Source organism: Diprion similis, chromosome 9 (genome assembly GCF_021155765.1).
Source record: "Diprion similis isolate iyDipSimi1 chromosome 9, iyDipSimi1.1, whole genome shotgun sequence".
In the NCBI taxonomy this organism is placed as follows: Eukaryota; Metazoa; Arthropoda; class Insecta; order Hymenoptera; family Diprionidae; genus Diprion; species Diprion similis.
In genome coordinates, this window is record NC_060113.1 from 1,027,724 (window position 1) to 1,039,286 (window position 11,563).

The window sequence follows — 11,563 nt, forward strand, 5'->3', positions numbered from 1 at the left end:
AGAAATTAAATTAGCCCCGGTGCTAACCACCGATCAAAGCAGTTTCAGCAATTTATATCACTTGTTATTAATTATTTACTCCTGAAACGCGATTCTGAGCATATAGGTAAGCATCGTGTTTGTCTACGCGCAGTGACCCTCGTCACCCTCGCCCTCGCAACCAACTTACAAATCGTGGTGGGGTTGCGCTGACGTCATCCAATGACGTCATGCTACACTTGTATTACTTTCATATGACCGTGATCACTGCTCGCAAGGCTCACGCATTTTACGGACACGTGCACGCACGCACGCATTCACGTGTGAATCCTGTCCGTGTGTATAATGTACATATTTTGCCTTTTCCTCGCTACAACGATAAAGCCTTTCTTATAAATATCCCAAATCATTTTCCCGCGATAGCAAATTGGCGGAAATTTCCACTCTAATATCCATTGTACATAAATACATGGACAGCTATTTCGTACAATCTCGCTTGCGGGTGATCTACACTATGAGTTCAATTGTAATTATAGTAATTGAGTAATCTATTGTTGAATGTTTTCATAATGATGAAAAAAAAATAAATGTTTTAGGTCGATTTGATCAAAATTATGTCTTACATGCACGTGTATATTTTTAAATATATTCATCTTTCTTTACAATATTATTCAGATACATTGATTGGCCGCATGCTGTAATTAATGCAGTCGGCTTGTGAAAATTTCAATAATCGAAACAATATTTTTGTACAAAATAATTGTATTATTGCTAAATATGTATTGAATAACTACTGTGCATGTTATTAAAATTGGTCTCGAGTATAATGCGGCAAACGTAACTCTCTATAAGCGCTCTGTACGACGCAATGACGTCATCGAAAAGTGACTCATGCGAACAAGTCCGGTCATTGTTCATTCAAAGGTATATATTCGCGATCGAGCGCTTTATTATTTTCCCGTAACACAGGTCCAAACCAATGAATTGAAAGATAAATTGTTGGTAAGGAAACCTATATTACTACGCGTTACGAATAAATCGCTGCGTATTTGAAAAAAAATACCGAATGTTATGGTCGAACATATCTCTAATGGATATTGTTCGACGTTTGAGTATCATTTTTAAACTTTACTTTACAAGCATAAAATTCAATTGTACATTTATTTACGTAAACTTTATTATTCAATTCACGTGGTGTGATCATATTTGCCAGGAGTTTATTTAATTTCGCTTAAAAGGAGAGTCCGAAGAAGCGATGACGTAATATACCGAGTCAAACGAGCATATTCATTTTCTTATCGCATGTATTGGTACTGAAACGTTACGTAAAACCGTAGACATATTAATATACGTACGCTTATTACAAAGCATAGTAATTACGCGAATATCGAATTCGACCGTAAATTTAACGAGCTTCTGATGTAGCAAATGATCATTACTCTCTTAATAAAACGTTCGCTAGCGATTGTAATTCATTTATGCGGTAATTTATACAGCGTTATCTAATTAAAAATCGCATAGCGAAGATAATAAAAAAAATTATGTAATAATTATCGAACTACTTTGTTAATTATTTCTCACATCCTTACATCCTTGACGATGTTTTAATTTCTACCTTAGCACAGTTTTTATTAGATAGCATGTAGCCTAAACTTGTTATATGCAATAACCAGTGAAGCTATTTTAAACGTACTTAGGTAATTTATTCACGTTGGTTCTCCTTCCGCAGTAGCAGATCACCGATGGGTTTATCTTGTATTATACCATCTCTGTAAACTGTGTTACCACGGATTATAGTAGCTACTACTTTTCCAAATAATTCCTTTCCCATGTAAGGCGTTAACTGGAAATAATAATTAGTGTATATTCAATTATTATATTTTTTCAAGAGATAAGCATAAGCAGAATCTCAAATAATTTACCTTATTTTTATGTAAGATCAATGATTCTTGAATCTGTAAATGAAATATCGTGATAAGTTACAATGATAAATAATATATGTATACAGAGTGGGCGAAGGATAATCACTGAATGGTGCTAGAATCCTTTAAAGAAATTTCACCTCAATAGTTGCCTCAGGATCCCAGATAAGTAGATCCGCATCCATTCCTTTGCGCAAACTGCCTTTTCGACCATCCAATCCACACAGCTTAGCTGGTGCTTGACTCAGCAAACGTGAAACGTTTTCCAAACTTACATTTCTCTTCCTTGCCGCAGTCCACATAATCGGTAGACCTTTGTTTAAGAAAAAATAACATCAATCATTAATTTACTGCTGATGGGGGTGAAAAATTATGATCTCAACGACATTAATTCAGTACCAAATTGTAGAGATGAAATGCCACCCCATGCTGTCATGAAATCACCGCATATTTTAAGTTCTGCTGTTGAGGGAGAATGGTCAGATACTACCATGTCTATTAGGCCATTTTCGATTGCCCTCCATAACTTGTTCTGAAAAGATGGTCAGAAGACATTTAAAAATTTATAATCACATCATCTACGAATATTATAACTTACTTGGTTAGTCTTCTCTCGAATCGGTGGACAGCATTTAAATTCAGTTGCATTTTTCGGTACTTCTTCAGCACAGAAGTTTAGGTAATGATGACAAGTTTCAACCGTCAGATGAGATCCTTCTGCTTTTGCTGCCTGTATTATGTCTAGAGCATCACTTGCTGATAGATGCACTATGTGACATCTTACTCTGTAAAATGTACACTATATTTACTGATAATTGTAAAATAATTATCTCTCTGAAGGTTCCATGACAATCAAAGAATATAACTTCATTCATTTCATCACTTATCGTGCTCTCAGTCTACCCATATTTTTTGCACAGCGAAGAAACCATTTTTATAGCTTCAACTTCCATTTCGGGCGGTCGTGATCGTAAAAACGTTTCATAGATGTGAGAATCACTCGTTCCAGTCACCAGAGAGCCAGCAAGTTCGCACTCCGCATGAAACTGAACATATTTCATATAAACATTATTAATTAGCTTCATATTGTTTCAAGTACCTGCTTTTACAGTTATATATTTTGAAGGACATACCGCAAGCACAGAATTTGTGGATTGCAATTCTGTTAAGGCCAGTTCAATGTCCTGAAGATTGACGTGTGGAAATTCATCGACCCCACTTGGACATAGAAAACACTTGAATCCAACTACGCCTGCTTGTATCAATGCCCGAAGCTCTTTCTGTTTTTTAGAGGATTATTTGTATGAAATTCAGCTAATCAAACTGTTTCTTTATCGCAAAGTTTACCTGATTCCCCGGTATTACACCACCCCAGAATCCGACATCAACAAATACTCTTCCTAGCGCTTCTTTCGATTTTATACTTAAGTTTTCCAGCGTCGTTGTCGGTGGTATAGAGTTTCTGTAACAAAAATTATGGATGTAGTATCAAACGGACGTCTGATAAGAGTCTTAATTGACAAACATGCATCTGTACAGCATAAAAATTTTGCAAACCCTTACAAAGGCATATCAACAATTGTAGTAATTCCACCAGCTGCTGCAGCCCGTGTCGCGGTATCAAAACCTTCCCAATCAGTGCGACCTGGCTCATTTATATGAACGTGGGAATCAACTATACCAGGCATGATTACCAGTGAGCCAAATTTTTCCAAATATATATTTTCCTGTGAAATTGTGAATCACTTGATTAAGATGGTAAAATTTTTCAGTAAAAAATGATCAAAAACTATTTTGTCCGATTGTCAATATTATCTCTATATCGCATTGCGATGTGTTTAACTGCCTTACATTTGTTAAATTGTTTATTGCCTCCTCGTCGACTGATGGAATGATTTCCTCAATTTTTCCATTGCTTACGATAATTATCGCTGGTTGAACACCACCATCTTCTTCGGGGAGAACTACTTTAGAACTCAGGTAAGCTTTTTTATACAAATTTTCACAGACAGACATTTTCAGCACTACCTAGTATTATCGAGGTTAAAGCTATGAAATGGGTATTCACTCCTGATCGTGCCTCGGTAATGTCACTGAAGAGTTATCTTTCATGTATGTAAAGATTTCTCTTATCAGTAGAGTTTTATATTTTTTTGTATTTCTCAAACACAGTCAAGATTCACTGAATGTAAAAAAATTTAGTATCTCTTTAAGAGCAATATTATCTTTAATATGATTGATGTATTCGGATTTATATGCAATTTTCGATGAAACGTATAAACAGTTTTAATGAAGTCAAATACAAATGTACATCTATTGAATTTTATAAATAAGATGATGAAAAATAAATATCGTCGGCAACAAGCTTACTTCGTTGAGGAACAGGTTCTTATTCAATCATATGGCATACGCAGGGAACTTGGCCAACAATGGCTTCTGAACATCAATGAGAAAGTAAATCGTACCTGCCAGTCCTGTAATATTTGTAACAAATACAATTTTTAGTATAGTATAATTGAAATAGAAGGTCTAGATTATTTATATGATTACGATTGAGATATATTTTGCACCTACCTTCAAATAATGAAAATGGTCGATCCGGGGTCCTGTTTTGATGTTTACCGTAATCCATGCACCATTCTGCAAACTTGCAAGCTCTGTACAAGTGTCTGATCTCCTATAAAATTAAATGACATTAAAAAACGTTTTTTCCTGCTATTATTACAGTACGTAAATATATTAGTCTCACTTTGGTTGTTTGGTAGAGATACAAAAACGTATAAGCATTTCCTGCAACACCGTGACATATTCCATACCCTTTCTTCAAAAGTCCTCTAGACCATACTACGTCTCCGCATTCTAAAGCGACTCGAAGATATTCCGGATTCGCAAAGACCTGTAACGCTTGATCAGTTAGTAGCTAGAAATTTCCAGCTTGAAACATGGTGTGCAAATTTTCAACAGACTTAAAACTACGAGAATGGTATACCTGATAGGCTTGACAAAAAAGCATAGTCATCGAAGGGGCTCCATGGCACCAGTGAACCAATTTATCTGACTGATTGCCAACAGAAGACGGGAAATTGCCAGAAGCAAATCTCATCTTTATGAGGTAGCATATAGCTGGTTCTATCTGTTCCTTGAGCTGATACTCTGTCAGGTATGGAACTGCCTGTGTAGTTTATAAGATGACTTTTTCAGATTTACAAATCAAATCGCATAGAACCATACTTTCGATAGTTTGAAACTCCAAAACACACCTGAAGTAATAAAAATAATATTCCAGCTAAGCCATGCGCACCTCCCAGATAAAGTTTATCGTGCCAAGAGTAGTGCAACGGAGATTTGCAGCGTACAGCCTTGGCAGTGACTTGGCCAGAATTTAAAATGCATCCAATCACCTGAATAAGGTCATGAATAATTAATTGATACAAAAACAAATGGAACCTAGTTTCTCAATAGCAAACTTGTTCAAGTCGCACCTGTTTGATGAGGCTTGTCTCAAAAGGTGGGGGAGTTATACGGTTGTTAACAAACAGTAGTGAGTAAAGATAGCCAGCACGTCCATAAAGTAATTCGTCGGGACAATCGCTATTTTTGCCAATAACGTGCTTTGATAATCCCGCTAAGCTGTGAACAGCGATTTAATAAATGTAGACATCTGATTTTTGTTACTTCGGCAACTGATTCAGGAGTAAAACTAAATGAGGAAAAATTAAGTGTTACTCACTCTGAGATCATTGAGCGCGATTTATCTTTGGAAAAATGCAAGTGATTAATAACTGCCCCTAAGGCTAACGGACCTGCACTTCCACACAAAAATGTAATCACCCTCTTAGAAGTTTTCAAACTGCTTAGACTTTTTTCAATCATTTCCGCAGCTCTCTGGAAAAATATGTGAAATGATGTGGAATATTCTCAGTCTCTTCTCCATTTTCAATTGAAACTAGTGTAAGTTTGATCAAGTTCAATTTGAGTAGGATAATTTCAACTCACATCAATGTAAGATTGGTCTTTATAATTTGTGCCATAATGGTAATACAAGTTTGCTATTCCCGTAGTTCCTGTGTAAATTGAAAAGTCAGTAGAATTTTCAAAGTAGTTTTTATTTCTTTCCAGTTCCCTGATTAAGCTTCTAACACTGACTGTTAATGTTTCTTTGAAGCCATCACAAATCTGTACAAAATTTACACTTTATTAAAATGATAGTCCGTAAGAATTCAGAAAAATAGCATTTGTAACATCAAAATGGAGCATCAATGCCATTTATGCTATAAAGAAATCCCGGCATGACTCCTCACCGCATCGTTATCTTTGTCAACTATGAGATTTTTTTCCAATTCATAGGTCTCTCTAAAGGTGTTCTCATGGTACCGGGAACTTTCTGATGTGGTAGCAGATACATTGCTCATCTTCGAATTAATTTATTTATGTTGTACGTGAAGTAGTGATGAACTTACAATAGATTCAATGCCAGGAACTCTGCCTTGAAAAGAAAAAACATATATAAGCATGTTTTACCTGTGCTTCATGTGGCTGAAATGAATCAAAAGTATGTTGGTATGCAGTGAAATAAACATAAACATAATATGCTTACTCCATTGTGTAGAAATTTTGTTATTTGATTGTCGTTGTAACTATAATTTATTGACCAATTTATTAGGTATGATTTACGATGGGTACTTAAGTCATGGTTAAAATTAATAAAATGCAACGTAAACATTATTCAGAAAACTTGTGCAGTTTGGTAGCAATTGGCATAGTCAGAGAACGAATATGATCATGTTTGGTAAAAGAATAAAAGAGTCTATTCTGTATCCAGGTATGTCAAATCAATACTTAGCAATTAAATAAACATACGTTTAACGAACACAATTCCCTGAGTATTAAAATCAATTTTTAGCCACAGTTGGAGTGCTGGTATTCATTTTCATTGCGTTTGAGCCGTGCGCTGCAATTCTCATGAGGTACGATATTCTATTGCCAGTAGAAAGAGTCGAGAGAAGGCATCACACTGTGGAGAATCACTACAAATTTGAGAGGGCAAAGGTAATTGAACGAGATCATTTTCACGACCAGTATGTCAATCTGAAGATTTGCGGGGCGGAAGAAACAACAGAATATGTGAACAATGGCAGAATAACATTTTTCCAATGCCTTAATCGAACGCCGAGGATTGCTAAAATATCCATGCATGTCATTCAAGGAGGACTAGGAACACCTGAATTGGTGGTAAAAGTCACTTATACACCTGTACAATTTTTGGTAAGAAGTATGTTAAACATAACTTGTCATATACGGACGGAGAATATGTATGATGGTACAGTTGGAGAAAAGCTCTTGCTGAATTTGTCTGGTGTTCAAGAAACAAGAACACTGCTTGCACCAGTTGTACTTGGAAGGGAAATGAAGGAAGCAAAAGAATCAACAGATCATCGCTCTGTGACTGAAGCGTCAACTGGATATACAGTAAAGTTGAATGAATCAAGTAGCAATACCGGAAAACTTGTGACGAGTTCTTCCATTGAAGCTACTAGTCTCAGAGCACATAAGATGACAGTGCATGCTAAGTCGTTTGGTGAATTAAATGTTGATACGTTAGGAACAGATAAAACCAAGTTCCGTACAACAGGAGCAAGTCTGAGCACAAGTAGTACAGATAACAATGATAGGAAATCAACTTTAACTCCAAGTACAATTAATTTGAACTGTGTAACTTGTGAGGAACCTGCAAAATCAATTATACCAAATGGAGAAGTACACATGTCCACTGGGAAGATGACGACGACTAATACTAATAGAAAATTAACTACAGATATAAGAAATTTTGTTGGATCGAGTATGATAAGCTCTCACATCGGAGCTAAAAGTCAGAATACACACACAACAGCACATACTACAGTGACAAATCCACTAACAATGAATATGTATGGAAGAACAACCTTAGGTACTGAGAAACTTAAAATGCATGCTAAAGGAATGAGTGTAAAATCGATTACCGAAGATCCTAAATGTGGTACGTTGAATGATGAGATCATTTCAAGTTTGGGAACAAGCCAGAGACCTGGAAAACCAAGATCAAAGCTGAAGTATAGTAATAAAACTGAAAAAAAAGAAAAGCCAACTCGAGAACATGATCTGACCACTGTGCCAGATGAAGGAATAGTTCTGGAATTAGACGAAACTACATGTTCTGGTGAAACTTGTATGATCAATGCAATGGGAGAGAAAACAACAGCAAGTACTAGCACCGCGACTCAACTACTAATAAGCACAAGAACTGTTGAATTGAGTTTGCAGAAAAGTCAGACAAGTCCAACAAGTCCAACAATAGAGAAGATAACTCGAGAGGCAAAAATTGATGGTTCAAAACTGCGTTATAAAATTATGAAGGTTGTGACATCTCCATGGTTCAATTCAGCAATAAAGGCTGTGCCAAAAGACATGAAAAAAAAGATAAGCTTGGCAAAGATAACTTATTAAATTCAAATATGAAATGATATATGCGAGCGAGAAGTTTATTCTTGTATAGTTTATTTATAAAAGAATGGTAATAAATCATAGTAACAAGATATATGCTCCATAATATTACTCAATGTATCTTCGCAGGGCGTTACTACGATTCCCTTCCATTGCGCAAGTGGTAAACTTGATAACAAGTGGAGCAGATAATTTGTAAGCTATTCTAACGAGGGTGACCATGACTGTGTGCGGGAAGAAGCCTGTGGTGTTATCATCCTGGCCAATAGTGTTGATTGCACTCGCGACATAGTTGTCAGGCGTTGGTACAATCCATCCATTATGTGGTGATTTGAATGTGGTATTAGTCAGGCTTCCGGGAAGGAGACATTGAATGATAATGCCATGTTTCGCGTATTCGGCACTCAAATCTTTACTGAATTTCAAAATGTATGCTTTCGATGCGGCAAAAACAGTCAGCATCGGGCTGGGCATAACCGCCGCTGATGCAGCGACATTTACTATGACGCCTCTTCCTCGCAGAACCATTTGTGGCAGGAAAATACGACACATGTTTGTAACGACGACTACATTGCACTGGATTATGTTCATGTAGATTTTTTCTTTGTGTGGTAAGTCAAGGAAGTACTCAGGGTGTGGGTAGCCCTTACCAAGATTATTGACCAGGATACCCACTTCCATGCCAAATGTTTCTTTTTCTATCAATTCATAGGCTTGAAGACCTTGTGATAAATCCAGCTCAATTACTTTGGTCCTAACGTTGTAAATGGATTCAATTTCGCTTGCAACAACTTTCAGCATATCGATTCCTGTTGCGTTTATGAGGACCACGTTTATACCCATTTTGGCAAGCGCTTCGGCGTATGCCTTGCCTAGACCGTGAGAGCATCCAGTTACGACACCCCATCTACCCATCGAGTATAAGTCAATCGGCATCCCAGGAGAGAGAAAGCTTTTGTACAACATGTGAATAATCTTGCGTACAAATCGGCATCCCCAAAATATGATAGTAAAGTAGCCTATTTTCTCGACCAGGGACATGGCTGTGACCATTCAAGTTATCAGTGGTGCGATGTGAAAGTGTTGATCATAAGCATCGATGCCTGCTGTATTTGGCGATGCAGTTTCTGTCATTTTTAGACGTCACTCCAAGCATTTCGGATATTCATTTGAGACATCATCGACGAAATGTTAATCTTGAGGTTTAAAAGAGTTTCATCGATTTTTCACAGACAGTGCAATGTGGCAAAACAATTGTCGGTGGTATGATCACAATCATATTATGATCATATTCATGCCAACAATGCAAATAAACACGGTATGTATATTTCGTACACCTATTGAAAGTTGCTGCTGAATAAGGAGGATCGCAACATTTATTTTGTAGAAAACAACAACATTATACCTCGTTTTCGGACCGCCGAGGAGTGATTATCATAGGTAAACTGAACTAACCTGTCTTTTCGTGAAATGCAAGCTTGATTCAAATATACGCCTGAGGTAGCGAGCGCGGCAACCAGATATACTTTCTGATAATGATTAGACTGCTTTCGCCTACTTTCGCCTGCCCATAGGCAACTTGCCGTAACTAACCTGTATCACTAATTTTCAATATGGCTGCCCCCTTGGTACGACGAGCTTGGAACGTGTGCAGCTTGACAGCAAAGTTTGCTTGCTGAAATATTTGCTCGAAAAATCCAGAAAATGCATCATGATTTCAAAAGTTTCCTGCTCGGTGCCGTTATACTTCAGAATATCGCAATCAGCACTTCGATTAATGCTACGTTGGATTTTGGCGTAATTGGGGAAGGATTCCACAGGTGAAGAGGTTACCTATTTAACATGCTCGAGTATGTATAATCGTATTAAATAAAATACATCCGGATGTTGATCTCGAGAAACTATTCGTCGCATTCACGGGCGTTGAATGTATCTTTTTCAAAACATGCATACCAAACTTGCTTGCAATCTGCACCTCATGTTTTCGTTCGCAAGTATAATCACTTGGTCATGAGTAAAACAGAATTTGTACTTCGCCAGAACCTTTGAGTACAAAGTCAGCGTTGATGGCTTAAAGAATCAGCAAGACTGTGCAGTAGCGCTTCACGTTTTACTACCACCAGCAATTTATGTGAATGTTGACGAAATAGCGGATTTGCAGAGAGTCGGAAAGGTAGTGGATGCTTCACATGATGTATTTTCACCCAGCTTTATTTATTATTTATACTTTGCGCCTCTTTTCAGACCCTTGCATGCTCAGTTGGGGAGAGAAATGTAGAATTGTTTGCAGAAAAGGCAGAGTCTCAAAACGTTACAATATGCAATTTGCACAAAACATGGGAGACTGTCTTAGCCCTGCCGATTCATCAACGCTACCGATTCTCTCAAGAGTATGGAGGTTACATAGCAATTGACATTCCTCAACCAAAGCTGCTCCTTGGCTGCAAAGAAAGGTTGAAAGATTATCGTGTTTCCAAGATTGATCTCTGCTCACCCTGTGTTCATTTGGCCCTCAAATGGAGAGAAGTTCCTTTTAAAATGGTAATCAAAATTATTGGATAAATAATTATGATGAGAGTAAAAATAATAACTTCCAGCTATTTGAGTTCAAGGCATTTTGAGTGTGTATTTGGAGAACTAGGCATTAATTTGTTCCTGAGTCTACCAATGGTACTTTTTTATGTAGAAATTTTCGGAGAAGGTTTGGCTAATCCCTGTGGGGAACACGACTTACTTGAATTGTGTGTCTTACGTGACTTTGTTGGTGACTGGTCTGGGAGCAGCTGCAGTTCTGCAAACAATGCTCAGCCTAAGGAGTATCAGCGGTTACCCAAGAATAAAACAGAACTAATGATTTGGAGTGCACTGTGAAGTTATTTATTCTGTGAATAAACGATGTATACAGTCAATTCTGCGGTTTGTTATGATTCCTAAAATGCCATCCGAGTTTTCTCAGACTGATCGTTCTATATTCTTATGTGAAATAGAGTCACTGTTGTAAACCAAAGAAATCCGTCAACGTGAGCAGGTAAGTGATAGAATCTGAGTGCATGATAATGGAATAGAATTCCTCTTCACCAATGCTGACCACGCAAGAATTCCATGTTAAGGTTGAAGTTTTTACTATTCTCGCTTGATATGGGTATGGTGTATACCAATGTCTGGTAGAAACAAAAATTTCC

At 37.1% G+C, this 11,563-nt stretch overlaps 5 protein-coding genes across 8 annotated transcripts; 2 read left to right on the forward strand and 3 right to left on the reverse strand.

Annotated features, from left to right (window-relative positions):
* Window positions 1-1,560: 1,560 nt before the first annotated feature.
* On the reverse strand, window positions 1,561-3,917 carry LOC124410655 (allantoinase). The gene is made up of 10 exons (XM_046889182.1): window positions 3,753-3,917; window positions 3,465-3,628; window positions 3,249-3,363; window positions 3,035-3,181; window positions 2,805-2,947; window positions 2,500-2,686; window positions 2,301-2,433; window positions 2,042-2,214; window positions 1,902-1,934; window positions 1,561-1,822 (listed from the first exon to the last, which is right to left on the reverse strand). Exons 1-10 carry the CDS (start codon window positions 3,915-3,917, stop codon window positions 1,682-1,684), a joined length of 1,401 nt encoding a protein of 466 aa, XP_046745138.1. The 3' UTR covers window positions 1,561-1,681.
* LOC124410654 lies at window positions 3,764-8,473 on the forward strand. Of its 3 annotated transcripts, XR_006929613.1 has the most exons (3): window positions 3,764-3,881; window positions 4,898-5,013; window positions 5,188-5,306. XR_006929613.1 is itself a non-coding variant. In XM_046889181.1 (2 exons), the coding sequence occupies exon 2, from the start codon at window positions 6,864-6,866 to the stop codon at window positions 8,382-8,384; it is 1,521 nt and encodes a 506-aa protein (XP_046745137.1). In that variant the 5' UTR covers window positions 4,896-5,013; window positions 6,805-6,863; the 3' UTR covers window positions 8,385-8,473. The 3 variants fall into 3 exon arrangements, 2 of the variants coding, with proteins under 2 accessions (XP_046745137.1, XP_046745136.1); XM_046889181.1 differs by lacking the exons at window positions 3,764-3,881; window positions 5,188-5,306 and adding an exon at window positions 6,805-8,473 and having other exon boundaries at window positions 4,896-5,013; XM_046889180.1 differs by lacking the exons at window positions 3,764-3,881; window positions 4,898-5,013; window positions 5,188-5,306 and adding exons at window positions 6,528-6,723; window positions 6,805-8,473.
* LOC124410656 (lanC-like protein 2) lies at window positions 4,244-9,870 on the reverse strand. 2 transcript variants are annotated; one of them, XM_046889183.1, is made up of 10 exons: window positions 9,837-9,870; window positions 6,203-6,387; window positions 5,898-6,077; window positions 5,632-5,786; window positions 5,384-5,531; window positions 5,162-5,302; window positions 4,891-5,073; window positions 4,651-4,797; window positions 4,476-4,578; window positions 4,244-4,375 (listed from the first exon to the last, which is right to left on the reverse strand). In XM_046889183.1, the coding sequence occupies exons 2-10, from the start codon at window positions 6,311-6,313 to the stop codon at window positions 4,299-4,301; spliced, it is 1,245 nt and encodes a 414-aa protein (XP_046745139.1). In that variant the 5' UTR covers window positions 6,314-6,387; window positions 9,837-9,870; the 3' UTR covers window positions 4,244-4,298. The 2 variants fall into 2 exon arrangements, with proteins under 2 accessions (XP_046745139.1, XP_046745140.1); XM_046889184.1 differs by having other exon boundaries at window positions 4,476-4,594.
* LOC124410657 (very-long-chain 3-oxoacyl-CoA reductase-like) lies at window positions 8,490-9,650 on the reverse strand. Its single transcript, XM_046889185.1, has one exon. It carries the CDS (start codon window positions 9,432-9,434, stop codon window positions 8,490-8,492), a length of 945 nt encoding a protein of 314 aa, XP_046745141.1. The 5' UTR covers window positions 9,435-9,650.
* A 114-nt stretch (window positions 9,871-9,984) lies between the features above and the next one.
* Window positions 9,985-11,287, forward strand: LOC124410189 (phosphatidylinositol-glycan biosynthesis class X protein). Its single transcript, XM_046888359.1, has 4 exons — window positions 9,985-10,201; window positions 10,422-10,554; window positions 10,626-10,922; window positions 11,068-11,287. The coding sequence occupies exons 1-4, from the start codon at window positions 10,086-10,088 to the stop codon at window positions 11,230-11,232; spliced, it is 711 nt and encodes a 236-aa protein (XP_046744315.1). The 5' UTR covers window positions 9,985-10,085; the 3' UTR covers window positions 11,233-11,287.
* Window positions 11,288-11,563: the final 276 nt, after the last annotated feature.

Coding starts and splice junctions, on each gene's coding strand:
- LOC124410656 (XM_046889183.1), bottom strand. CDS start 6,313: ATGAGCAATGTATCTGCTACCACATCAGAAAGTTCCCGGTACCATGAG. Junction 5,303..5,383: donor AGACAAGCCTCATCAAACAG/GTGCGACTTGAA, acceptor GACCTTATTCAG/GTGATTGGATGCATTTTAAA. Junction 4,798..4,890: donor TTTTTTGTCAAGCCTATCAG/GTATACCATTCT, acceptor CAAGCGTTACAG/GTCTTTGCGAATCCGGAATA.
- LOC124410189 (XM_046888359.1), top strand. CDS start 10,086: ATGCATCATGATTTCAAAAGTTTCCTGCTCGGTGCCGTTATACTTCAG. Junction 10,555..10,625: donor ATTTGCAGAGAGTCGGAAAG/GTAGTGGATGCT, acceptor GCCTCTTTTCAG/ACCCTTGCATGCTCAGTTGG. Junction 10,923..11,067: donor GAGAAGTTCCTTTTAAAATG/GTAATCAAAATT, acceptor TTTTTTATGTAG/AAATTTTCGGAGAAGGTTTG.
- LOC124410654 (XM_046889180.1), top strand. CDS start 6,678: ATGATCATGTTTGGTAAAAGAATAAAAGAGTCTATTCTGTATCCAG. Junction 6,724..6,804: donor AGAGTCTATTCTGTATCCAG/GTATGTCAAATC, acceptor ATCAATTTTTAG/CCACAGTTGGAGTGCTGGTA.
- LOC124410657 (XM_046889185.1), bottom strand. CDS start 9,434: ATGGTCACAGCCATGTCCCTGGTCGAGAAAATAGGCTACTTTACTATC.
- LOC124410655 (XM_046889182.1), bottom strand. CDS start 3,917: ATGTCTGTCTGTGAAAATTTGTATAAAAAAGCTTACCTGAGTTCTAAA. Junction 3,629..3,752: donor CAATAAACAATTTAACAAAT/GTAAGGCAGTTA, acceptor ACAATTTCACAG/GAAAATATATATTTGGAAAA. Junction 1,823..1,901: donor TGATCTTACATAAAAATAAG/GTAAATTATTTG, acceptor TATTATTTCCAG/TTAACGCCTTACATGGGAAA.